The 27524-nt window shown below is 28.3% G+C and overlaps 1 protein-coding gene across 1 annotated transcript; it reads left to right on the top strand.

Moving 5' to 3' along the window:
• Positions 1-7633: 7633 nt before the first annotated feature.
• LOC129968891 (regulator of nonsense transcripts 3A-like) lies at positions 7634-27003 on the top strand. Its single transcript, XM_056083223.1, has 8 exons — positions 7634-7821; positions 8449-8548; positions 14703-14810; positions 14904-15010; positions 17554-17660; positions 18240-18335; positions 21515-21583; positions 26740-27003. Exons 2-8 carry the CDS (start codon positions 8462-8464, stop codon positions 26868-26870), a joined length of 705 nt encoding a protein of 234 aa, XP_055939198.1. The 5' UTR covers positions 7634-7821; positions 8449-8461; the 3' UTR covers positions 26871-27003.
• The last annotated feature ends 521 nt before the right edge of the window (positions 27004-27524 follow it).

The following is a 27524-nucleotide window of genomic DNA, read 5'->3' as shown; positions in this document are numbered from 1 at the left end:
CTATTTCAGCTTACTTTTTAAATTTGATTTTTTTTCAAAACTATTTATTTATTGGAGTAAACCATTTTCTGAAAAAGTTGAATTGAAAATATATCTCATTTCTTTATAATGTTTACTTTAGTTCTATATTCTACCAATAGATAACACCAGCAGTGAACAAAACATATGCAGTCAGAAAAATATGTCACAAGCAGTTAAAAATGATCGTTTTGGGATAGTGCATAATCAAATGCGAATATCAGAAAGTCAAGGTCGCTACCATTAAGCGAGCGGTGACTTCACACTTTCCAGTAAAATCACCGCTCCTATAAATTTCAGTGATATACAATTCAATGATATGATAATTCCAAGAATAACCGGTCAGTTCACTTTTCAAACCATTCACAGATTTCTCTTTTTCCCTTTTTTTGCGTTAAGGGGATAGGACCCTCAGGACACAAGAGAAGAATGTTTTGTGTTTCTAGGATTTTCTTTCCGCCCTCTGTTGGGTTGGGGATTAGCCGATACGCCTTCTTTTCTTTCAGCGATGTTGGATTCAGACCACTTAATTTTTGACAGCGTAATGCAATACGGGAAGTTGCTCATTTGCAGTTTTAGATTGAAGGGAATCTGTGACTGATTTTGTTCCTTTTCCACTTACAACATACTTGCCTATTGCCGACTTTAAGATTTACATTAATATTAAGATTTTACATTTTAGATTAATATCGTACATAAAATTGAAATCGACTGACTCCTTCGATGTCTTTTTGGTACATTCTCCTAAGAAAGATCGATCGTGTATAAATTTTTCAGCATTATGAATAACAAAATTTTTTTCAATACATTTTTCAGTATTTCAAGGTAAAAATATCAATACTGAGGAAACTGGATATTCATTTTATTTGAATTTGTAATTGCAGTTTTTGATAATTCTATTACATTTCTCCTGTTTTTGATATCGAAGCATTGTTAGTGTTTATCATGAGGTTTTATGGTACATTAACATGAGAATGATTAATTTTATATTAATAAAGTAAAAAGAACATTTTTTTTCAAGTTGATTATTTTCCATGTATTATACAACGAAGCGATCTTATAATCTTTTTTGTTAAATATATTTTGAAAAAAATGTTCTCGTGTAAATATTTCTCATACAAAATACATACTTTTATGAATGTGATTTCATATAACTTTGTAAATGAAACCATTCATTTCTTCTAAACAGTTAGAAAGGATCATTAGATGGATGAATTATTCTAAGCATAACTAATTTTATATTCCTTTTTTATGCTTTTTTAAAATAAACTTTTTTCTTTCTAAAATGTGTATTTTAAATCTAATTTTTAAGGATGGATCACGCAATATATTTATGCATTGCTCTGAAATACGATTCTTTTGAAATTGAATTTCTCTATTTCCTACGTTGTTTAATATCTGCTACATTGTTTACTACTTTTAAGTGTCACGAACTGAGCAAAGATATTGTTTTTCCCTTCTGCAAATTTTCCGCCCAGAAGGAATGATAATTAATTCCCAGCCTCCCGAAAGCAGTGTCAGTGTTGCTTATCGCGCCAAATTTTCGCTTTGTGAGAAGAATAGACCCTTCTTTTTTTCAATTTCTGAGAAAAATTAAAATTTTCTTGTAATTTCAAAAAGCAGCAAATCTGTGTGGGAATTGGTAAACGTGTTTTATAGAACACTGCATAAAATTTACGTATATATATATATATATATATATATAAACAAAAGTATTAGAATCAAGTTAATAGGAAAAACAAAATCAAATAAAAATTAAACCAAAAAAATTATTAAAAAATATTAAAAAAGAATCCGGCCTGAAGACTTTTTCAAGGGTCACCCTCAGGCAGGGATTCAAATAAAGGGATTTTTTCTGTGAGGACATACAGACATTAAGTCTAATAATGATTCCTCGTGACCCGAAAATCCCCCGAAATTATGCTCAAGAGATATACCATTTTAACAGAAAGGAAATACAAAATAACAAATTAGAAAAAAACCACAAAGTAAAAATACAATGAAAACAATAACAATAAAAACAAAAACAGCATTAAAATTAAAATTAAAATTAAAAACAAAAAGGCCAGAACATACCTTCCAACAGTGAATGAAACTTTAAACAATCGATTGTTATTTCCTGTTTTTGAAAGTTAACGGTTAAATTATGTAAACAGAGGTAGGCACCCAGCGCCATCTATTGAGTGATCCAATATGCAAGTAAATTTCTATTTTTATTTAAGCCAAAAGATTAATCCCAAACCATACCTTGTTTAATTAAAAAATTGACATTACAGTAATTTCTAGGAAAATCATTTTTAATTAAATTTTTAAGGAGGATATTTGATGCTTCAATATAAGAATTTTTATTATTGCAAACCCTTTTGATCCTGTTAACTTGTGAGAAAATTAGATTTTTGAAAATTTTAGAGTTTAGATTGGAATGGTAGTTACATAGTTTTGTTATTTTAAAGTTGAAATCATCCCTTTTATCGTATATACCAACTATTGTTTTATCATTAGCAATTTCGATTTTTAAATCCAGAAAGGTAGCCTCAAGTTGATTTATATTTGTATCTTTTAGAATTAAATCTTTTGGATAGCAATTAGTAATAATATTAGTATTGTCGAAGTTAATCAAAAGTAGGTCATCAATATATCTCCACCCGTTTATTAAATTATATTTAATTATTTTTTTCTCATAGTAATGCAGGAAAATATTAGCTAAAGCACTTGAGAAAGCTGTCCCCATTGGAATGCCCTTGACTTGTTTATAAAAATTAATACCATTAAACACGTAATTTTCAGTAATATTAAAATTACATAACTCAAGCCAGTTATTTTTAGGAATGATATTTTCATTTAAATATTCGTCATATATAAAAGTGCAGACCTTTATTAATTTTTCATGAGGTAGATTAGTGTATAAATTTTCGAAATCAAAAGTATTAAGTTTATTAATGTTGTTATCTTTAAGAAAATCCAATACTTCTTTGTTACTAGAAATAATAAAGTTGTCTTCATTTTTTATTTTGTCCAGGATAATTTTTAAGTATTTAAAGAAATGTTTACCCGTATAGTAATTATAACTACCAGTGCTACAGGTTACGAATCTGAATTTTAATGGATTTTTATGAAATTTAACTGTTGGGAATAAATAAGGATAGTTAAGAGAGCAAGTCTTAGTTTTGGTTTTTTTTGCAAAAGCAAGCATTCTTTTATCTAATTCCTTTTTTCCGGTGTTCTTTAACATATAAGTTGCATTAGAGTTATATTCATTAATTAAAAGTTCTTTATAATAATATTTACAAATTAAACAGAAATTATTTGCTGATTTATCTATTACTGTAATAACAAATTTTTCTTTTAAATTTTTTATTTCATTTTTTAATGTTTTACTAAAATAAATCCCACGTTCTTTAGATCTGTCAAAATCAGTATTCAATTTTATTTTAATTTCCTTTAAAATTCTCACTTTCCATTCCCCGAAACCTTCCGCAGGCCAGTGGTATTTTCTAGATAATTTGGCAATAAAAACATCCAAATCATTACCAATAGAAATCAAAATTTTGTTATGGTTTATTTTTTCTCTTAATCTAAATTTTGTTCCTCTTCCCATCAAATCTCTTAAAGAGTTGGATTCAATAATTTTTAAATTACCTGTAATAATATGACCTTTATCAATATCTATAAAATCTTTATATTTTTCCTTGTTACAGTAACAATCTGTTTTATTTATTTTATCTAAATTTTTGCTATAGTAATTATAATTACAAATTTTTTTCTTTAAAGTTGAAGTGTAACTAAACGCTATTGATACATTAGTTTTATCTGCAAGAGGAAAAAATATATTATTATTATGTATAATTTTGGGTAATTTTAGATATTCGAAGTAAATATCCAAGAATTTAATCACACAGTATTCTTTGTAAACATTATTTTTATTATTAAAAAGTAAATCGTTTTTTCCAATGTTAAGTTTACATTTAATAAGATCTAGAATAATACATTTAGTGTACGAATTTTTAAACTCTAATTCCCCGAATTTATTATTTAAAAACCATTTCATTTTATTATTTCTAAGACCAAAAATGTATTTCCTAATTCTGTGAATGTTTTCACTATTGTGTTCCAGATTACAGTAATTTTGAAATTCCTCAAATATAATTTGAAAATTGCCTCCTTTCCCTTTACCTCTTTTAAATCTTTTAGAAAAGTTATCTTTATTTAGAAAATTTTTAAAAATGTTAAATTTGTTATAAATGCAATTATTGTTTAAATCTGCATAACCTTCCCCATTTAATTTACTATTGAGACCATAAGGAAATAAAGTTTTCAGGTTGCAAATATAAATGTTTTCCAGATTAAATATATATATATATATTTAATTTTTGCTTTGGTTCTAGTTGTTAATAATTAATCATGTAAGATCTTATGAATTTTTTGAAAATGTTTAAACTTATTAAAACGTTTTTATTGCATTGAATTGTAAAATTATTTCTTGAATTTAGGGAGAAAGATTTAATTCCTGAAACAAATAAAAAATATGTATATATTTGTATAATTTTTATATGGGGTGAATTTATTTCTTATTCTACTATTAAAATAATTATATCTGTTTTCTTTTATGTGTGTTTGCGTGCATTTTTAAGAATAAGTAGAACTGATTTGATTTCATAATATGGAAAAAATAGTATTGTTAGAATATTTTATAACCATTATTGAAATTACATCTTAATTATTTACTCTGCATTTTTATTAATTTTTACTATACCCCATTTCTTCATAGTATTCACTAAAATGTTGCTCATACTATGTTTGCTTCTGGTAACCCCCAGAAAAATAAGATTTTTACTGTATTAAAATTTTTCATTTTTTTTCATTAATAGTCTTATTCTACTACACTATTCTTCAAGTTTACCGTAGGAGGACAGGCTTTGAACCTTTTTTCACAATTTCTCAATGGGATACATTTCCTGCTCCATTGCCAATAATATGAAAATATGTATTCTTTTGTGTTCATAAAATTAAAGAACTATGTACAACTGCATTAAAATTCAAATTATAACAAATGGTATTATACAATAAGCGTCAGATTTAATAATCATTATCACTACTTGAAATGAAGTTTCAAGCAAATAAAAAGTCCCGAGTATCTATCCAAATGTCATTTAAACACATTTTTTCAGAATGCTTTTTTATACTTTCTTTTTTACATAAAATCGTGTAGTCTCCAGTGATCTTGCATTTTAGCTTTTCTTTTTGACATTACGTCAGCTGAATTATATTTTGAGAAAATTTTGAATTGAAATATACAATAATCACAATTAAGATTAGTGAATCAAATATTTTCGCCAGTGATTTCGAAAAGAGATTCTTAAAAAATTATCAATTTCAAATTTGGTGAACAATAAAATAAATTTATTTTGATTACAATTTTTTTAATTTAAAGCTAAATCTTTCAAAGATTCAAGAAGCCGAAAACAAAGTGAAACTGCAAATATCAGAAAGAGTGGTGTAGAAAAAACATATTCAAGTCTCCACAGTGTTTAATAATTGCCTATTTAAATTAAAGATACTGATCCTCTTTTTCAGATAAAGCTTTTTCCCAGAATAAATGTTTTTCTTTGGAGGTTTCACTGTTAAAATAAACTTGTTTTCGCACAATGAAAAGAGCCGAGTATAGTTTCCAGCAATAGTCGTTATCATGCGATGGAATGGGGAGAGCTCGGACCTGACTCTTAGTGAAATAGGAAAAGCTGTGCTGGTAATCAACAGGTCCCTCCACCCGCCCCAACTGTTTGTGGGAGGTCTATTCCTGGAAAGTGCATCAGTGGGTAAGGGACTTTCCCTATGAATGATCGAACTCTTGTTCAAGAGCTTCCATTGGACAGATGGTATCGATTGCTAATTTCTGTTGTGATCCAAGACCTGTACTCGAACTATCACCAGTTAGATCATGTCAAGCATTTGAATCACACCCCTGTTTGAAAAGTATTGATCACTGGTATTTGTGAATTTTGAGATTGGTTATGTAATTACAGCTCGTAAAATATTCGTCATCCCTACCTGGTTTATTGGATAAGACACGCAGTTAGGAATGACGAATATTTTACGAGCGGTTATTACTTAACCAATATCAAAAAGTCATAAGTACCAGTGATCAATACTTTTCAAAGAGGGATGTGATTCAAATCCTTGATATGATCTTACTGGTATATTCCGATTACAGGTTTTGGATCACGACAGAAAGTAACAATCGATACGATCTGTCCAATGGCAGCTCTCGAACAAGAATTCAATCATATGTAGGGTAGAGATGCATAATCCACGATTTTTTTTTAATAACAAATAATATTGCTATTGTTATTTTTAAATATGCGTTCCAAATATCTGTTATTTCAATCATATTGTTAATTAAAAGTTATTACTTAATATTAAATATAAAATTTATTAATTGTAATTAATACTTAATTTATTAATTTAATTAACGTATGATTGAATTAATTTATCTGTTTCAGCTTACTTCTTAAATTTTATTTTTTTTCCTCAAAACTATTTATTTAATTTGTTTATTAGAATGAACCATTTTCTGGAAATGATGAGTTAAAAATCTATGTCATTTCTTTAAAATGTTTACTTTAGTCCTATATTCTACCAATAGATGGCGCCAGCAGTAAACAGAGTACATGTAATCAAAGTCAATCATGTCACGAGCAATTAAAAATGATCTGTATGGAATAGCGCATCATCAAATACGAATATCGGTCACTCCCGTAAAGTGAAGCGGTGACTTCGCATTTTCCAGTGAAGCCTCGCACTTTCCGGTGAAATCACCGCTCCGATAAATTTCAGTGATATGCAATTCAATGAATACGATACGATAATTCCAATAACCGGTGTGCTCACTTTTCAATCCAATCACAGATTTCTTTCGAGAGCTTCCATTGGACAGATCGTATAGTCACCGCTCTGGCAAATTTCAGTGATATCGTATCGATTGTTACTTTCTATCTTGATCCAAAACATGTAATCGAAATATCATCAGTAAGATCGTATGAAGGATTTGAATCACACCCCTCTTTGAAAAGTATTGATCACTTGTATTTGTGACTTTTTGATATTGGTTACGTAATAACCGCTCTGAAAATATTCGTCATCCCTAGTCACAACCCTTTTTACGGGGCGGACTTCATTCACGCATTTCATTCACTCAAACACAGATCGTAATTTAGACCTGAATCAGTGGAAATTATAGCTCAAAAATGACGAATTCCATCTTCATTTTTTTTACTTATTAAAGCTACAAAAGAAAATCACTTCAAGGTACACATTAAGATCTTCTAAGGTCCTGATTTAATAGCTATAGGCCAAATGGCCTGGATGCAGAATAAGACACACACACACGTTTAATATTAATATTTCTGCAAGATAATAGAAATGCATTTTCTTATATTATCATTCCCAAGCAAATGTCATGATAATAGGAGTAGTTGAAAAACAACTCAAATCTAAAAACAAAAACACAACGTGCATTTGCTGTAAAGGTGGGTTCAGACGAGGCTTATTATTGCGCGCAATAGAAGGTCACGCCTACTTCAGGATAATCACGTGACTGCAACGGGACAATGGCAAATGGTTGTCCCGTCGGGACAACTATTAGCCATTGTCCCGACACGTTGTCTCAACTGTTCACACGGGGACAATAGAGGGACAACAGTAGAGAGACAACGTTTGCGCGCAATAAAAAGCCTCGTGTGAACCCACCTTAAGAGCGTCACGTGGCGGGTTTGTTTGAATTGTGTTGCTGAAATTTATACTTAGGTAATTATAATTTAATTTATTTTAAATATTTTTTGATATTTTTGTTATTTAAATAATATTTTTTTATTTTACTTTACTTTGACAGGTATTTGTAGTTTTCTGTAATTCTTTTTCTGTTAGGATTTTTAATATTTTTACTGCGTTGAGTGAAGTATTTGCAAAGTTGAATGTATTGCGAATATTGCCATTTCAATTGAAATTATTTGAGGACAATACTGATTATACAAATAAAAATGTTGGACTGCATTTTAATAGCATTTTCTTTAATCTACAGATAATTTTTTATGAGGACTTTTACTCGATACATTTTTGAATGGACTAGTGAAGTGTAGAAGATTAGTTCTTTTCGAAAATAATTTCCTTCTATGTGCTGTTGTAGGCAATAGTACGAAATTAATTTCTTCAGCCATTTGTATAGAATTATTAGGAACAATTCGTAATGAAAGAAGTTTATGAGAGAGAAGTAATCCTTCCTTCATCAATACGATTTTTTATTATTATTATGTGACATCTATATAAAAGGAGACATTAGCTATGTTTCAGATCCAGTAAATTGGAAAGATTTTCATATTACATATATTATATATAGCTGGCTTAGAATAAATGTTATTGATTTATTTTTTTTAGCTCATTTGGAAAGATGGCAGAAGAAAGTTCTTATTGTTACTTCTTTGAAGATGAGTATTCAGAGAGTGAAGATGACGAAGGAATACTTTCTTTTGAAAAGGTAATTATTATTAATTTAGTATTAATCTGCTTTTTTTGTAATGATTATTTTTTTTTGTATATGTTTTAAAAAAACTGCTATAAATTTGGTTACCAAGTATTTGGTAATGTGGACTTCAGAACAACTTTTCCTAGATTTCAAGAGGGTGTGTAGCATCATGAAAAGTGCTTAAATTTGAAAAACATTTTTAAGCACCTTAAAAGTGCATAATTTTGTGAAAAGGTCTTTAAAAAGTGCTCTATTTTCTCGTGAAGAATAAAGGAAGCTTCTCATATATTGATCGAATGTCAGTCACTGAACTCATTGCGTCTTAAGTATTTTAATACAATTGTTCCTTGTCTTCCGCTTTTAATAGGACATAAACCGCATTTTAATATTTTTCTGTATTTAAAAGAGGCGGGTTTTATCAAAGAAATTTGAAATGTTGTTTTTTTTTTCTTGTCATTGTTCTTAATTTGTAGTTGTATTTTTTTTAAAAAACAGAAGCTTTTCATTTTATCTTTCCTTACAAGTTGACAAGATTTCGAATTACGATTTCCCTACAAATCTTAATTTGAAATCATTGTTGTAAAGACTTCTTTACTGGATATATCAAAAAAGAAAACCAACAAGAGTGAAGGATTCGAAAAAGGAATCCAGGGGATCTAGGTAATATTAATATAATACTTAATGATTTTTTTTTCCCTTTTTTTTCAAGAATTCACATTGCCATTTGTTAAAATACTAGATTAGTTATCCAGAAGGGGCAATAGGAAATACATACTGTGTTATGCTTATTGCAGTTTGAAAAACGTTCAAACTTCAATTTTGTAGTGTTTTAGATATTGAAGAATTTATTTAAAATATGCTTAGTAAGTACGTATTAAAACTTTTATGTGTTGTTAAAGAAGAATATGCAAATTGGTCTGATTAGCATGAGATAAGAAAACTGAAAGATGAATTTGGTGTGCCAAAAAGAAATATTGAACATAAGAGAAGCTGCTCTAAAAGTGCTTTTAATTTTTTAAATTTAATTAATTTAATTTAATTTTTTAAATTTAATTTTTAAAGTCCAATACCCTTGATTTCATTTTTAGAGCACTTTTTTCTGCTCACAGACATATGTATAGTGACTACATTCCTGTATACACGGATGGTTCCAAAGCCGAGTCTCACGTTGGTTATGCTTTTGCTTGTGAGAATGTAATTATAAGTCACAAATTACATGAATTTACTTCAGTTTTCACTTCGGAAGTCACAGCCGTATATAGTGCTATATAATATATTGCTAAGAATAAGTTTAGAAAGGTGATCATTTATTCCGATTCTTGGAGTGCCCTTCAAGCCCTCACTGGAAAATCGCACAATCATGCATATATTTCTGATATCAGGAATTTGCTTAAGGACCTATATCAAAATAGTTTTTAAATTCTATTCTATTGGATTCCTTCTCATGTGGGTATCCAAGGGAATGAAATAGTGGATATTGCAGCAAAATCAGCAACCGAATCCCACGAACAATTAATTCCTTATGCTGATGTACATTCTTCCGTTCGGAAATGGTTTTTGCAAAATTGGCAGAACCAATGGAACCTTGAGATAGAAAACAAACTACACATAGTGAAACCTTTTATTGAACTTTGGTGTTCCTCCGTAAATCGCAGATGCGATGTTATTCTGACACGATTACACATAGGGCATTCTCGAATAACGCATAAATATATACTTTTAAAGCAGCTACCACCAATTTGTAATCGTTATGGTGATAGTTTAACTATCAGACATATATTGATCGAATGTCAGTCACTGGACTCATTGCGTCATAAGTATTTTAATACAGTTGTTCCTTGTCTTCCGCTTTTAATAGGACATAAACCGCATTTTAATATTTTTCTGTATTTAAAAGAGGCGGGTTTTATCAAAGAAATTTGAAATGTTGTTTTTTTTCCTTGTCATTGTTCTTAATTTGTAGTTGTATTTTTTTTTAAAAAACAGATTATAAACATTTTAAACAAAGTTTTAAGACGTAGCACCAAAATTTTCATCTAGTTGCGGCGCAGTTTATCCAGAGAATGGATCTTGCGCTAGTATAATATTCACTCCCTCTAAAAGTGCTTACAAATTCATTCATCATTCTCATTAATATGCTGTTTTGGGACAATCACATGTACGATTTGTTACAGCTAGTACGACTTGTACAATAGTCAAACTTGTAAAATCTAGTATAATAAAATTTTAACTTGAAGCCTTAATTTTTCAATGATGCTGATATCTTTCATGGTGTTTTTTTAATTCATTTGAAATTTATTTGTTGGACCAACCATGCCAAATTTTAGTTTTTTGACTAAGGAAAAAGGTGCGGGATCCGGTCCTTAAAAATTTTCTAAGAAATCAAAAAAAAAAAAAAGATGTTGTTTTTTTCTAGTGCTTTGATTCTATCCTTTTATAATTTTTTTTCAATTTCATAATTCTTATAGAATTTTATTTCATTGACAACCCTTTAATATATAATTGTTTGTTCTCAGCAAGGTGCGAGATAAGCTATTGAAGCCTGGAACATGAAATTTGGGAAGATATTTTGGGGGCATTGGAGGTATACTTAGAAAGGATTTCTCAAACTTTTAATTCAAAGTGTAATTAAAGAACAACAATGGAATTTTGACATATTTTTATCATAACATCAAAGCATATTATCGCATAAAAATTATTTTAGCACTGTTTTAAATGGTACAAAAATAGCCTTTCAATTGGAAAAATTTTGTATGAATAAAAGAATTTTTCTTTAGTTTTAATAATTTTTGAGAAATTAGTTTTGGACACAGTTAATACATATACATAGTATAGAAGAAGTTGTAATCGCTAAAATATTCGAACTAAAGACTGACGAATCTCCACAATTTAGATCTTCCTGAGTTTGAAAAACACATTATTGGAAAATCTGTTTGTCATTTGTCTGTTATAAAGATAACTCAAAAAGTTCTTTGAGCTACATGGCTGAAATTTAGTAATAGCCTTTACACCAAATTTGCAGATTTATGTCAAATTTTGAGTAAAATCTGTTCAGAGGATGTTCAGCTTTTCATATAACACAGTAATGACAAAAAGAAGAGGGGGTAGATAGATTAAATTCGGTGCACAGATTTAACATCTATAGGAATCTATCAAATTATGAGCCAAATCCAACCTTGAATTGACGGTCTGCTAGTCTGTACTTTCAGAAACATGTAAATACGGTAACTCAAAGATGTAATATCTTAAATATATCAAGTTTGTTATGTAATTTTGTAACTAAAATTTGAGTTAAATTTTTGTTTTAATTGGTTAAGAAGAATGCGTCTAAAACCATACTGGCTTTTCGGGTACTTTCAACCTCATGTCAAGGATTAAGCTCCAAAACACTTGCTAAACATCACATGCCCGAACCAGTGAAAACGCTTTATTTATTTAGCATTAAAGGTTAAAAAAAGGACTTTAGAAGAAAGAGAACATTAAATAATTTGTTTTTAGTCTGATCATTTGTAAGCACTACTATTATTTTTAATTAAAAATTATCTAAAAAATTTATTTAGAACATGACATTGTTCTATCATCAATTTCCTGACAGTTTTGACAGTTATACTTTGATACCCATAGGAATGATCTAATTCTTCACTTTATGAGATTGCAGAGAAAATTACTAAATAGAATGAGTTAGTGCTAGAAGAAATTTACTCTTCCCATCCCAGTCACAGTGAATCTTATTTGTTGTTGTATATATAAAAATCAAATGCAAAATTTTCAATCATGCTGGATTTTATCTATATAAATGAATCGGTAACTTATTAATTTTAAGAAATGTTGAAAAAGATCACAGATTTGATTTAATTTTTTGTTGTTGATAGAGTTTTTCATTTTTATAATCATTTTTGTTTTCTTCAAAACTAAAAAAAAGCATAATTTTATAATAAGACATTGTATAGAAATAAATATTAAAATGTAAAAGATAAGTATTTTAAATTGATATTTTTTTCTTTTGAAGATTATGTATTATTTTAAAACAGAAAAAAAAAATCTTATGCTAGGAAAATATGCTATTTACATACAAGTGCTTATACAATTATGCTTTAATTATTTTGGGCTAAAGTGTTTAAAAGTACTTAATTTTTGCACTAGTTTTAGACTATGCACCCTGTTTCAAATTTAATAAAATTGTGATAACTTTTGAAAATATTATGTTAAAATATTACAATTTTTCTTATCTGTTGAATGAAAACATCTTTAATTAAATTCTGTTTTTCATTTGTATGTAATAAATAGTTTAGCTATGCCTTATTTAAATTATCATAAGCATAAAGACTGTATTAATATTGATTAAAGTTTTTTCTTACCAAGACTTATTTTTTCAGATATTTTTATTGTTTATGGAATGGTGATTTTTTTTTCTGTTATTATCTGCTTGTAATAATTTTCATTTCAGGACTATATTCAATATGGGATGTATTTTAAATATTGATAGCTAATTTGTATGATTACTGTGCCATTTTATATTTCCTGGTATATGTTTGTAAGATATTGGTAAATTTATTTATTTTGGACTAAAAATATTTTACAGAAATCAATTTGTAATTTTATTTGTTATAAATTATATGTATTATAAGTAGTTAAATAATATGGAGTTATTTCTTAAACTAACATTATGAATGATTAGAATAAAAAATAATCTTCATTTAATTTTATGTTTTTAAAGAACCATTGAGCCTATCTTCTTAGCAATATATTAAATTAATCAAACTTAATAAAAGAATTTCATAGACTTCAATGCGCCATTTAAGAATATTGATAGACTGCTTTTGGAAAGTATTGAACTTCTATGGATTTTCTGAAATTTTGATCAATTTCATTGAAAACCCATATTTTGTAATTATAGGATGTTATGGTAAATAGCACACTATCAGAAATAATTGATATTAAAACTGGAAGGAAACAGAATTGCATGTTAGTAATCTGGAATACATTACAGACTTTATAAGAAGACGGTCATTAAAATATTTATAATAATAAATAAATAAAACGGGAATACAATGGGATATCATTTTCAACTTGAAAGACAAATTTTGCTGATGATAGTGTTTTATTGTCTTCAGACTTGCAGACATTAAGGAAAAAGACAGATTCTAGAATACTGCTAAACAGTTGGCCATGGAAATAAATTTAGACAAATAAAAAATTTGAAAATTAGTATTGAAAGTAATGATTCACTTTTAATGAATCAAAATATCGAAGAAACTGGCATTTTTTCCCCATTTCTTACAGTTACAATAGTGAAATTGAGTGGCACTGATGAAAAGGGATATATGTTACTAAATTTAGGGAAACCCATCATTTACTCAAAACAATGCATAGATTCAAGAAGATATTAAATATATGCAGTAGACTCTAATTACATATGCTGATGCAACAATATTAGCATTTATTCTATATAGTAGTGAAACTCCAAAATTTACTAAATCACAAGAATGAAAATTAAATGCTTTCCAATCTACTTACTTAAAAAAGATTCTTAAAATATATTGACTAACTAAAATTTGAAATATTGAAATGAATAATAAAACTTCTGCTAAACTATTTTAAAAAGAAAATACAGTTGGAAATGGATTGGATTTAAATTTAGAATGCTGCCAAATGATAACACTAGAATTCCAATGATATGGGTACCAAATGGAAAGAATAAGCACTGATTGTGCCATATGACTATTGAGGAAAGAAGTGCCTTTAGATAGCTGAGTTGGAGATGCTCTTAGCGGTACTTTGGACCAGATTGGATGTCGAATAGCAGTTATAGCTTCATGCACCATCCTGGTGCAGTGATGATGATTGTGCCTATCATATGACTTATTCTAATTAATTTCTTTAGATGCCAAGCATTCATTATATTTTCATGCCATTTATGTATTAAAATTTTGCTAAAATATGTTTTCTGTGTGCTATGTCCTTTTATATTTTTCTAATTCCTATCAGTCTTTTGTAGTAGATAATGCTTTCAGGTGTCAAGATTTAGAAAAGTTATATAACTAAATTAATTCTGTATATTTATCTGAGGGAAAAACCAGCTTGTCTTAAGGATTATTCTTATGACATAAAAATAAATTTAATCTTTATTACATTTTTAAATTAAATGATTTTTATTTATTTTTAGATTCCCCGGCATATATGTCGGATAATCAAAGAAAATGCTCATGATCCTCAAACAATTGAGGATATGTCTGAAAGTGAGGAAGAAGATGAGAATCTTCCTCCTACAAAGGTATTTATCAATTTTCTAGTGTGAATATTAATTTATGTATAAGATCAATTTTAATATATTATCTTTGCAATCTGAAATTTGATTTCCTTTTAGGTGATTATTCGTCATCTACCTCCTGAGATGACTGGAAAAATTTTTTTCCAACTTGTGTCTCCTTTGCCTGCCCACGATTACAAATATTTTGTAGAGGCAAGCAAGGAGTAAGTAATTTTCATTTTTATTGTTCATGTTAATTAAATCTTTTTATATGCTATGTTTGTATACGCTTGTATCTCAAAAATCATAGTTTCATTTATAATCTCTTCTAACTCATGGCCATTAATGTAGTTGCCATGCTTTATGGATGCCCTAATCCATTTATTAGATTGAAGCTGCTAATATAGCTCTTAAGCTTGTAAGAAAATTTGTACATTAACATTAAAATTTTAATGTTTTTGTAAAACTTATGAAATCACACAATAGAAAATTAGCCTAATTAGCTTTTAAAACCTACTTATAATTAGCAATGCAAGAATATGCAGCTGTTATTTCTTTTAAAAACAGTGTTGATGCATAAAAGAATGAAGTTTTAATTTTAAACCAAAGAACATAGTTTATATATATATATATATATATATATATATATATATACAGTACTGTGCAAATTAATTGGGACAAACACAAAAAATTTTCACGAACAGTATAGCAATCTAATACAAAATATGTCCTCCTCTAGCTTGAATGAGATCCTGTACACGGTTTGGCATGGATTCCACTAAATTAGAAAATAAATTTTTGATATCCTCATCACGAAACCAAACTTTTATAGCATTCTCAATCATTGTTTTCTTTGTTGAGCAGTCCATTTTACTCAGATGTCTCTTTACATTGCTCTACAAATTTTTGATGGGATTTACATCAGGAGAATTACCAGGCCAATCCAAAACCATTATTTTCTGTTTTTGAAAAAAATTAGTTGTTAGCTTAGAAGGATGGCATGGAGCAAGATCTTGTTGAAAGATACCAACACTACCAGCAAACGTTTGCATCATAGGCACAATTTTACTTTCTATTATAGAAATGTATTGTTTAGAGTTCATCATCCCTTCAACTAGTACTAAGCTGCCAGGTCTTTCAGAAGTAAAATAACCATAAAGCATTAGTTTCTGAGGGTGCTTAACTGTTTGAATAAAATGTTGTTCCCTGATGGGTTCTCCCACTTCGCCTGACAAATCTTGGCTGAAACCCTTGCACAAGAAAATGCGTTTTGTCGCTGAATATAACCTTCTTCCAATCTTGTACAGTCCAGGATTATTTCCTATCCCAATCCAAATGTTTTTTCTTCATTGTAGGTGTTAATAACGGTTTTTCTATTGGTTTTCTTGCAAATCTCTCAGCTTCATTAAGCCTTCATCGAACTGTCGATGAATCCACGCTCACACCAGTAGCTAATAACATTCTCTGAAAATCTCTACTTGTTTTGTAAGAATGCATTGTACTATTTCGTACAAGAAATTTGTCTGTTCGAATTGGGGTCTTGTATTTGCGTCCACATTTACTCTTTCATTTTGGAGACACTACCCCAAAATTCTTTTCCTGATAAATAATCCTAGAAACACTGGATTTTCCAACTCCAATTACTGCAGCAATATCTCTCACAGCCATAGAAGTATGCTGACTAAGGGTAACAATTCTAGCCCTTTTCCTGGGAGTAATATCCATTTTTTTAATACACTTCAGAAGGAGACAATACACACAAGCGACCACTTTTTACAGCAACTGAAGGGAAAAATTTTCAACATGTCATGATCACGTGGTCAAACCAGTTTAGATTAATCAAGGCAGTCGCACGTTCTAAGAAAATGCAGTTGAAAACGGTTTGAGACAGAAAATCCCCGAGAAAAGAACAATTTTCTTAAAAAATCTGTTTGTCCCAATTAATATGCACAGTACTGTGTATATATATATAATATATTGAATTACTCCCTAATCAAAAATAGTAGGCAAACGAAACATTTTTTTAAAAATATTACCTGAATGAAAAGGTATCAATTTATTATTTCCTTTGTTTTTGGACGTTATTGGAAATTATTTTCTTATCTTTAATTACTTTTTTCCATAAAACCTAAACATTATTGCAAATTCCTAGTGTTTCATTATTTCTAGTAATATTCTTAAATTTTCTCAAATCATCTCAGTTTTGTATAATTAGCTTTTTTGATCTGTTAGTTTCTAAGCAAGTATTGAGAATTTATGGATAATACTTGAATGAACTAAATTTCATTAATACATATTTGTATTAATTCTTAAAAGTTTCTTTTTTTCTATCAGAAAGTGTTAGAAGTAACATTTAAATTTTTATCTAAACATGATAAATACATGCTGTTTATTTTTACCTTCTTTCTTCCATTTAGAGCATCTTAGCTTTGACAATTGTTTATATTGAAACATCAACAGTTATGCATAATTTATGTTCTTTGACAATTGTTTATATTGAAGCATTAACAATTATGCGTAATTTATGTTCTAAATATTATGGAAGATTGTAATTTTTAGTTTTATAAAAGAGATTGTGACATATTTCTCGTAACTTGATAAAATAAATTTTTATAATTACATTATTTTTCATTTGGAGACCAATTATAATCAGGATTTTAAATTGCATATAAAAAATCACCTTAATGTGTGAAACTTCATACACCTTTCTCTGTTTATAAATATATATATGATGATTTAATTATAATTGGGTTTTTTTTCTAATTAGGCACAATCAAAATATGTATGCTACAGCATACATTAACTTTGCTAACAATGAGGATGCAGCATTGTTTTTGAAACAATATGACGGTCACATCTTCCAATATGGAAAAGGTAATTATATTCTTTTGACATACAGTAGACTCCGGATTATCCGCGCCTACCCCACTAAGGTTTTTTTTTTTTTTTTTTGCTTCCAAGCAAAGAGAAAAAGCTTCCAAAGCAAGAAGCAAACACAAATGACTGAATGAAACGAATCTTAAAAAAGGTGTAGTTTTACAGTTACGCTTTTGTAATTACATAATACATTACAGTATTAAAACAGTACATATGTATTAATATTTCTGTGTATTCTTGACGCCTCTCGTAAGTACAAAGCACTTTTCTGTTTTCATTAGCAAAATGCATTTTAGGTTAGTTTTGAGTGATATACTAAAATATTAAGCGTTAGTTAAACATTTCCTGCTGTTTATATTACGTTTTATTGTACATAAAACGATTGTTCAAAGTTTGAATGAATGTTTTCTCTTTTGCTATACCCGTTTTTAGCTTTTTTCGGATTATCCGCGTTTTTTGTTATCCGCGGAGGCCGCGCCACCCAATTCCGCGGATAATCGGGAGTGTACTGTATTTGTTGTTAATGTTACATTTTTATTTTTACAATTATTCTTAATGCATGTCTTCTAATTATAGGGGCAAAGTGTAAAGCTATTGTTGAGTTTGCTCCTTTTGCAAAAATTCCAAAAGGACCTTCTTCAAAAGATCGTATTTGTGGATCAATTGACGATGGTAAGTGTTTTATAAATATAAATTGAGATTCTATCAGTTCTATGATGTGTTATTACTGAATTACAGCAACCCCAGTTTTTATAGTATATGAAGTTAGTAATTTGTTTGATCATATGCAAAATTTTTAAATCCATCGTAGACAATCTGTATCATTAAAAAAAAGTAATTTAAACATTTTAGAAACAAAGCATGGATTAATCTTTAAATGAGTCCTTAACCAATGAAAGCTTTAGAAATTAACTTTTTTTCTCCCTAACTTCTAATATCAGATGTTTTAATAATTTATCATTTTTTATTATTTATTGATAATTTAATATTTCAATCTATATAAGAAGTTTTTGAGTAATAAATATTGCAAAAACTAATATCAAACATTAACTATTTCAATTAAACATATGCTTCTAATTGCAAAACTTTATCAAATAAGGTACTTAAAGTGGGAAAAAGTGGGGTTTCTGTAGAGGTTGACAACATATAATTACAAAAATTAAATTTTACATCAGATTGGGGGAAAAAATTGATGCAAGTAAGTAAAATATTTCTTTCACTCATCCATAAACCAGGGGTGTTTGTGCTCCGGGGAAACCCCGGAATTCCGGGGATTTTGAACTTCGATCCCCGGAATTTCCGGGGATCGTCGTTCAAAAGGAAGTTTCCGGGGATCGTCGTTCAAAAGGAAGTAGGAATAATAATGAATTATTTATTTTGATCTGGGTAATTTTGTTTGCTTTTAAAGCAGAAAACGCAAGGTCAGGGTGTGTGGTGAAAACTTTTCCTTTCTTTCTCCAAAGGTAGTGATAATGCGTGAAAAGGGGGAAAAATCTTCTTTTTTGTTCTTTCCTTATTGCGAGTTATGACTCATTCCCCCGGTTCTCGGACATTCTCGTCTGGATTCTTTTCGGCAAGTAGGCGCGGCAGAAAAAAAAGGGGGAGACTTCGTTCGACCAGATGTGCGATCACGTGACTCTGGGTTCAAAGGTCTTATCTCTACTGGCGTGGCGCCAATAAGTAGAGAAGGGGGATTTTTCGCCGTATTAGCTATTTGTCATTGATCGCTTCGCAACTTTTTTTTTCTCCGCTGTGTAAAATTTTCGTTTCATTTATTGATGCACGTGTAAATTTTTCGTTTCGCTTATTGAAATATTTTTTTATTTATGTACGCAAGAGAATTTCATTTAGAAATTTCAGCATATGAAACAGAAATTACCCCTTAAAAATTCATATCTAATTAGTTTTACAGCATTAGATCCAGAGCTAAGAGGTAAAACCAGTACAATATTAGCTTTTGAAAAATTATCATCTTTTATGTCCCATATTTTTAGTGATAATGAAAAGTCAAAAGTAGAAGCTGAAATAAGGTTATACCAGAGTGATATTGATATCACCAAAGAAATGCTCTACACATCTGATGAAAGTGGAAATCAAGTCAAGTGTACAATTGATAAATATTGGTCTAAAGTTTTTAATTTAAAAGATGATTTCACAAATGATTATAAGTATCCTACATTGGCTAAATTGGTCAAAGCCTGCCTTAGCTGTTTCCATGGCCCATTAGTGGAAAGTGCATTCAACTTAATGGATACACTTGTCACTGACTATAGAACCTCTCTTAAGATTGATTCCCTAGATGCAGTGCAGACTATTAAATACGATTTAATGGCTTCTAAAGAAACCTCATGTGAAAAATATGGCTAAAAAAATCCAATGACTGATCCAATTCACAAAGATCTCTTACTGAATATGAACAGAAGTTGGAAAACATATCAAGAGGACTTAAAAACATGTATTTCAGATGAGTCACCTATAAAAGTCTCTGAAAAACCTTCTACATTAGCAGAAAAGCAAACTGCTTCTACCTCTGCATGTGCAGTTCTCGGGGAAATTTCTTCAACTGTAAATGAGGAAAATAAAAGTCAACCTTCCTGCAATTATGAAGTTCACCACAAAAGAAAGACAATCCCACAAACATCAGAAAATAAAAAAAAAAGCAGCAGAAATTAGATAATTTTTTTTAAAAAGAATTAATTCAGGTAATTTAAAATATTTGCATAAAATGTAGTAGTTTATATGTTTGAAAATTTATGGTTATTAATTTTGCAAAAAAAGTAATTCATTGAACGTTTATAATTAGGTCATTCAATACTTCATAATTGTAATTTTTCATTTCTCCCCCCCCCCCCTTCTCGAAACTCCAAAATGCCGGTAGTAAGTCCGTAAAAGTTTCAGGGGATTTTTTGGGGTCCCACAAACACCCCTGATAAACACATAATTTTCATTTTCTATCTGAAAAATTTGCTGAGATATTAGAGGCAAATTCATTGACTAATTTTTTCCATATAGCAAATTGGTATTTGAACTAGTCTGTATAACAAAGTTAATAAAAGGGCAGAAATATAATGTATTCGTTAGCCTTCATTTCTTCTAACCTTAATTAGATAAATGTCATTCATTTCATCACCTATGACATGAAGACAGAGTTTTTAAATTTATCAGTGACGATCTGCAGCATCTACGGGAGATATTTTATACATAAAAGAATCTAAACAATCCTATAAAAAAAGTTCACAGACAGTGAAGGTAATATAAGAAGAAAAGTAACTTCTTAGAAGCTTAGTCACCATCAAGGAATTGAACACCAACCATCGTCTTTCAATTGATACATGGTGTAGGGAAGCATGAATTAGTTGCAATTACATTTGTAGAAGTGCTATCAAACGACAAAAAATCAATTAGGTATCTTTTAGCATACTTTTGTGTAAAATAGGGTCAATCAAAATTATTAAAAAATGCCACAGTACATATTTCTATAAGATTGTTACTGATGATGGGTTGTCATGAAAAGATTCTCTTTCATTTAAAAAGTGATCATTTTAGCAATTGAAGCTTTTGTCTTGATTAAAGACACATTTGTCTGTCCAAATTGCATTTCTCAGGGGGGGGGGGTTGCTAATAAAGACTTGATTCCTTTGAAAGCGGTACTTAACTGTAATACTCTAGATTAATCAGATCTGATTGAGTTACTATATTATTGCTAATAAGTTACTATATTATTGCTATAATAAGAGTTAATATATTATTGCTAGTAATTAAGTTGAGATGTTCTCTTAACTTACATTTTTGTAATTATTAATTTTGTAATAATTGTATTGCAGATTTTTTTAATTACATTTTAATTTTAGATCCTGATTACCTGGAATTCTTGGAAAGCCTGAAGAGGAAAAATGCAGAAGCCTCTAAAGATGATGAAGGTATATTTCTTTATATAATCTGTTTATGATCATCAAAAATACACTTATTATATTTACATATATGAATGATAATGTTTTTGAGTTTTGTGTTTTTAAAAACATTTGTAGTGTCGCAGTTTTTCTATCATTTTCTTTTTATTTTATTTCTTCCTCTTTTTTTTCTTTCCCCTATGTAGCAATGTTAGATTTTACTGTGATAGCTTTAAAAAGACTGCATATATTAAAATTACATATTTTTTAAATTTTTGTAACAAAACCTTGTTTTTAATGTTAATGAATTGAATGTCATATTGTTGCCTTATGCAACTTAAATAATGATGAATGAAGATTATTTACTGTAATTCTATATTTCTCTCTAAATGTTATAAAGACATATGAAATCTGCCATTGTGAATCAATTGTTTTCAAGTTGATGTGGCAAAAGGTTTTCAGTTTGTGGTGCTTATTCCTGGTTTTGTCCTGAACTTCTGGATGATTCAAAGTTTTGAAATTTATAGCAAAATTGATTTTTGTTTATCTTCAAAGCCAGATATTAATTGAACTAAACTGTGAAAGTCATAATGACTACAAAGTTAATTACAAAGATAAAAAGTATAGTTAAATGAGCAAATGGTTTGTAGGTTTGTTTAAAAACTTGCATGAAAAAAAAAGTGTAAAAGAAGGGATAATTACAAATTTTATAATTTATTTATAATAATATGAGTATGTATTTGCAAAGTTTGCTCAAGTTTCTAATGTTGTTTAGTGGGAATTCAAAAAATTTCAAATGAATACCTCATTTTATATTCTAACTTTCTATTGTGTTAACCTAAATTATGCAAATGCTGGAATAAATAACATATATTCAAAGTCTTATATTTTAATAGCTAATGAATTCTTATTTTAATATAAAAATTATTTTCTTATTGCGAAAACTCTTATTTTTATTATTGCATTTTGTTGTAGATTCATTCAAATCTTGTAATGAGTGTAGTAAATCTTTGTTTTCTAACTTATATCTTTAAAAAATTGAAAGAAAAGACTTAGATTTATTCTTTTAAACATTGATTATTCCAGAAAAGAATTTAAAAATTAAATATGATAGTGATATAACAGTTCTCTTTTGTAAAACTTGTTATGATGAAATTTTTTTAGTATCTTTTACACTGAGTTCTTTCATTAGCATTGTGTTAAAGAGTTGATTCTTTTGCCACCGATTTTATAGCTCCTTTAATTTTTCTATTATGTAAAGTTTGTGCTCTTTTTTCCCCCCTATTATGTTTACTTTTAATTCAACCTTTATATCCACCAAGAAAATAAATGATAGAGGATAATGCTACATTTTAAAAAGAAATAAAGATTTTATTTCTCATGCTATAAAAATATAAATAATTGAATTAAGTTAGGGGACTTATGATTAAAAAATTGCTAAAAATTATAGAATTTTTTTTTAGTTTAGGAGAAAAAAATGACATTGTGGGGGTTATGTAATACTTTCATGCAGCTATTTATGTAAGATATTAAAAAAATTTTAAGAATAATGTGTATTGTAGCAAAGTAACATGCAGTATCTCTTGCGTTCCAGTTAATATTTTACATTAATTCTCGCAAAAATATAAATTTGCATAAATATGGCTGAAATGCACAAAATGGGACCAACTGAAATTTGCTGTGCTTTAAGGAACGATTTTATTATTTTTATTTTTGACATTCGGAAGTAAGTTTACTGCATTGGGCTGTCTCCTATTATTGGAGTATTTAGATTGATTAGTTTAAGATTATTAAGTGAATTGTTGTAATGATAGCATTTCTACAGTATACATCCTTATTTATCATATATAGAATCTAATTTTTTATACTCTAATTCTAATAATATAAAAACAAATAAAAGGTATATCCATGTTCTTGATGCACAAAATTCTTTTATATTGCTGGGATAACAGTAACTGATTGTTTAATCTCAATTTCCTTTTTTCTTTGGAAACTGTTAATAAGATTATGGAATTTAAAATATTGTAAATTATGAAATCAAATTGCAATGTTTGAAATTTTTAAGCAATTGCTGATTGTTAATAACATTAATTCAGTTTCAAAGTTACATAAGTCAAACAATGGAAACATTATGAATGTTTATAATAATTTATCAATAGTGATTTATAATGTCTTTATGAAAAACAAATGCAATTCAAAATTAAATAAGCAAATATATTTTAATGCAATGTTTTGGTTAGTTATATGCTTTAATGATCTAAATAAAGCTTATTCCAATATATCTTTGAGAATATTTTCTCAGTCTTAATGTTGCTACTTTGAAATGTTGTATTGGTCAAGTAGAATCAATATTTTCCAACTCTTGAAACTTTTTTTTCTATAATGTAAAAATTTGTCCTTTTTTTTTCGTACTATATAAATTTTTAATTTCATCAGAGCTCTTCAGCAAATTAAAAAAAGACATATATCAACTATTCAAATACACTCAGTATGCAATTTTCTAAATATTTCCAATACTGAGCTGCTTATCAGCTTGCTAATTGCAAACATGAATCTACAAAATGTCATGCATGTGGGAAATCTACATATATATTATCAGTCTCTATGAATATAAATAAAAGCCCATATATGGGAAAAAAGAAGAAAGTCAAAATGGTTCAATGTGTTTCTGAGGCTATCGAATCTATAATGTGCATTCTATAAATAAAATTTCAAGCAGAAGAAAGTAGTTTATTTCTATTATTGCTGATGGTAAGCACACAAATATGGAACTTGATAACTGCCATTGATGCTTACAGGATATCAAAGATATGGATAAAGAATAATTTACTTGGAGCTTCATTATCAAAATTGAGATAGTTCAATGAAGAGGAGATCTCGATGGTTGAAGAAGTCCTCATCAAAATGCAATGTAACAATCAATATCATAAGTTACCATTTATTATTGTGAAAGATGATCAACCAGCTAGCTCTCTTTGAAAAAAATTATCAGCATTCTAGCTCAATTGGAAATATATATTTTTAATTTCCTCTGGATTGTGTGAACAGTATAGTGATATTTAAGAAAAAGTATGGAAATATTTTTCAAGTAAATGATCAACTGATTGAGTATTATAATGCTTTATTGATTATATTATTTGGTAATAACTAACCTGCTACAATCATAGTAACTGAAGCTAAATCTTAATACTTAACTTAATAGATTAATGTATGGTATATCTGCTGCTGCAGTTACTTTTCAGTCAGTTATGGAGCAAATATTACAAGGTATGCTCCGAATTGCATTTTTCCAAAATGATATCTTGATCTCATCAGCTACTGAAGTAAAACATTTTTCCGCAATGGAGACTGCAATGTAAACATTACAAAAAGTATAATGCTAAACTAAACGCAGAGAAAAACCAGTTTTTCGAAAGAAACGTTGAAATTTGATATCATAATTTTTGAAAATTGTATTCATCCCACCCTTAAGAAAATAGTCAATTAGAAAGAGCAAAGCTTCATTGAATGCTATTTGAGCTTAAATCATTTTTACCCTTATTGAACTTTTACTCTAAATTCATAAGGAATTCATCTACTTTATTATTTCTTTTAGATAATCTTCTGAACAAAAATGCTTCTTGCATATGGTTTGAGGAATAAGACAAATGTAAACAATTTCTTAACATCTGATGGTATACTGGTTCATTATAATAAAAATCTTCTTTAATGAGTGTCTTCTAATGTTTCATTTTTGGTTAAAATGCAGTGTTATCACACATTGTACATATGAAGAAAATCTGAAAGAAATCTGATCTGAAAGAATCATGAAAAGAAAATATGAAAAATGAAGTGTATCTCTTATACCTTATCAAAAGCTGAAATTAATTTATCACAAATTGAAAAAGCATCAGTAACAAAGATTACCCAGGTTTTTATCATAGAGTATAAGTTCTAGAGATCCTTCTAACAAGTGGATTTCCTCAAAAGGTCGCCAGACTTTTTTGCTTGAAATAAGCAATGAAGGATATCTTGGTAAAAGTGAACAGATGTTTCCAGCTAGCTCTTCAAGCCCCAAATATTGAAATGCTTTCATTCCTGATAGGTTTTCATGGCATACTCTATTCTTTCTATCGACACATGCCTATCATCATGGCTGATACTCAATTCCGACATGTTTACCCTTTTTCTAATTCTGAAATTCAGCAGTCTGCTAATCTTCCTACTGAAGAGTCCATAGATAAGGATATTCGTTTTGCAGATATCCCAAATTAGAGACATTTCTGTTATTGATATTCCAATCAGATGCTAACCAATGTGAATCAGGAAGAAGCCACATATACTTAATCTATAATTACCTTCACGTTTGTAATAATATCTGTAATTTCTTATAAAAATGCAGTATCATAATCTATACTATGTAATAATAATTTTTTAGTGCTAATTTAATGTCTTTTAAAAAGGAGAAGAAAAAAAAATCGACCTAACTTTTCATGGAAAACAAGCAACTTAATTTTGAAGTAATGTTTTAGTTAATAATATGCTTTTATAATTCAAACAAAGTTTTTCCTCAGTGTATCTTTGAGAGTATTTTCTCAGTATTAATGCTGCTGTTTTGACATATAGTTTTAAAATGCACCATTAGGAGCACCAATTCAGTTAACTGATTTAGTAACGCTTGAAAATGATTTTTCTTTTATATATATATATATATATATATTCTTTTTTTAAAATCCAAGTAAATTACATTTTTATAAAATTTGGACTATAGAGGCTTTGAGACCAAGTGAACGATAATTGAAATTCCAATGTTAATTATTTTATTTTTACTTATATTGCTAATCCATTGTTTTCAAATAACTCTTTGCATGCTTATTATTTAGAATTCAATTATGAAAGAAATTTAAATATCTATCATTAAAATTTTATCACAGGTTTTTTCATTTCATATTTCAAAAAAAGCAGAAGTAATGATTAATACTATTAAATGAATATTATATCTTTAAAATGTTAAAAATTTATATGCACCAATTTAATAAATGAATCACATTTGTTTGATTTTATCTTTTTAGTATGTAATGCTGTGCTTTTAATTTTTTAATTTTTCTAAAAAAATTATAGTTAATCTTATAAAAATTCTGATTGTAATTTATATTTTAGGTTAAATATTATGATGTGTCTAATACATTTTACTGTTTGTATTGCAGTTGAGTCAGCTGCATCAAAAGCTTTTGATCCTTTAGTTCATTATATAAACACACAAAGAACTGAATGCAGTGCTAGAGGTATATATAAACGTCCACCAAAATATTATCGAAAGTGGCAGCCAAGGTACTGATCAATGGTGGGTTACGGGGACACATTACATTACTAATGTTTTTGAAATTTTAATGAAAATATTTTGATTTTATATTTTAACATTAAATAGAATCAGAACATTAAAAGAAAAAGTTATTTTGATCCATCTCTTAGTTGAATTTTTTTTAATCCTTTTTTTAATATTTTCGGCTTTTTCATTTATGAATATTTTTTCTTCAAATTATATGTATAGATTCACTAAAATATATTACATAAAGCTATGTATGGATTTTCATTTTTAAGCATTAAATTGTGATAAATATAAAAGCTATATTATTTAATAATCTGACATACATTTAATACATTGTGTTTGTAAAACCATCCTAATTAAGTCAAATTCCATATTATAAAATCAGTAATTTAATATTAATGTTAATATAACAATTTTATATATAGTGAAAGAAATTAAAAATATTAGTACTACTAGTAATAATTTATGTCTTTTATATAAAAATGATTAAACAGATGAATGCATATCCTCACTTTTATCATATACATAACGATTTAATGATTAACATGTTCAACTAAATTGAAATATTTTTCTTAAATCAGAATAAAAGCCTAAGCAATATTCAAAACATGGTGGTGATAAAAAGCCTCATGCCAAAAAAAAAAAAAAGACTTTGAATTTCTT

The sequence above is a fragment of the Argiope bruennichi genome, chromosome 5 (assembly GCF_947563725.1).
Source record: "Argiope bruennichi chromosome 5, qqArgBrue1.1, whole genome shotgun sequence".
NCBI lineage: Eukaryota > Metazoa > Arthropoda > Arachnida > Araneae > Araneidae > Argiope > Argiope bruennichi.
The sequence above is the reverse complement of the archived record's forward strand: the minus strand, read 5'-3'. Positions and strand labels throughout refer to the sequence as shown.

What these genes read in the sequence shown, in the direction of transcription:
- LOC129968891 (XM_056083223.1), top strand. Translation starts at nt 8,462, where the DNA reads ATGGCAGAAGAAAGTTCTTATTGTTACTTCTTTGAAGATGAGTATTCA. An exon ending in GAATACTTTCTTTTGAAAAG is followed by an intron (nt 8,549 to 14,702) that starts GTAATTATTATT and finishes ATTTATTTTTAG; the next exon opens with ATTCCCCGGCATATATGTCG. An exon ending in TTTGTAGAGGCAAGCAAGGA is followed by an intron (nt 15,011 to 17,553) that starts GTAAGTAATTTT and finishes TTTTCTAATTAG; the next exon opens with GCACAATCAAAATATGTATG.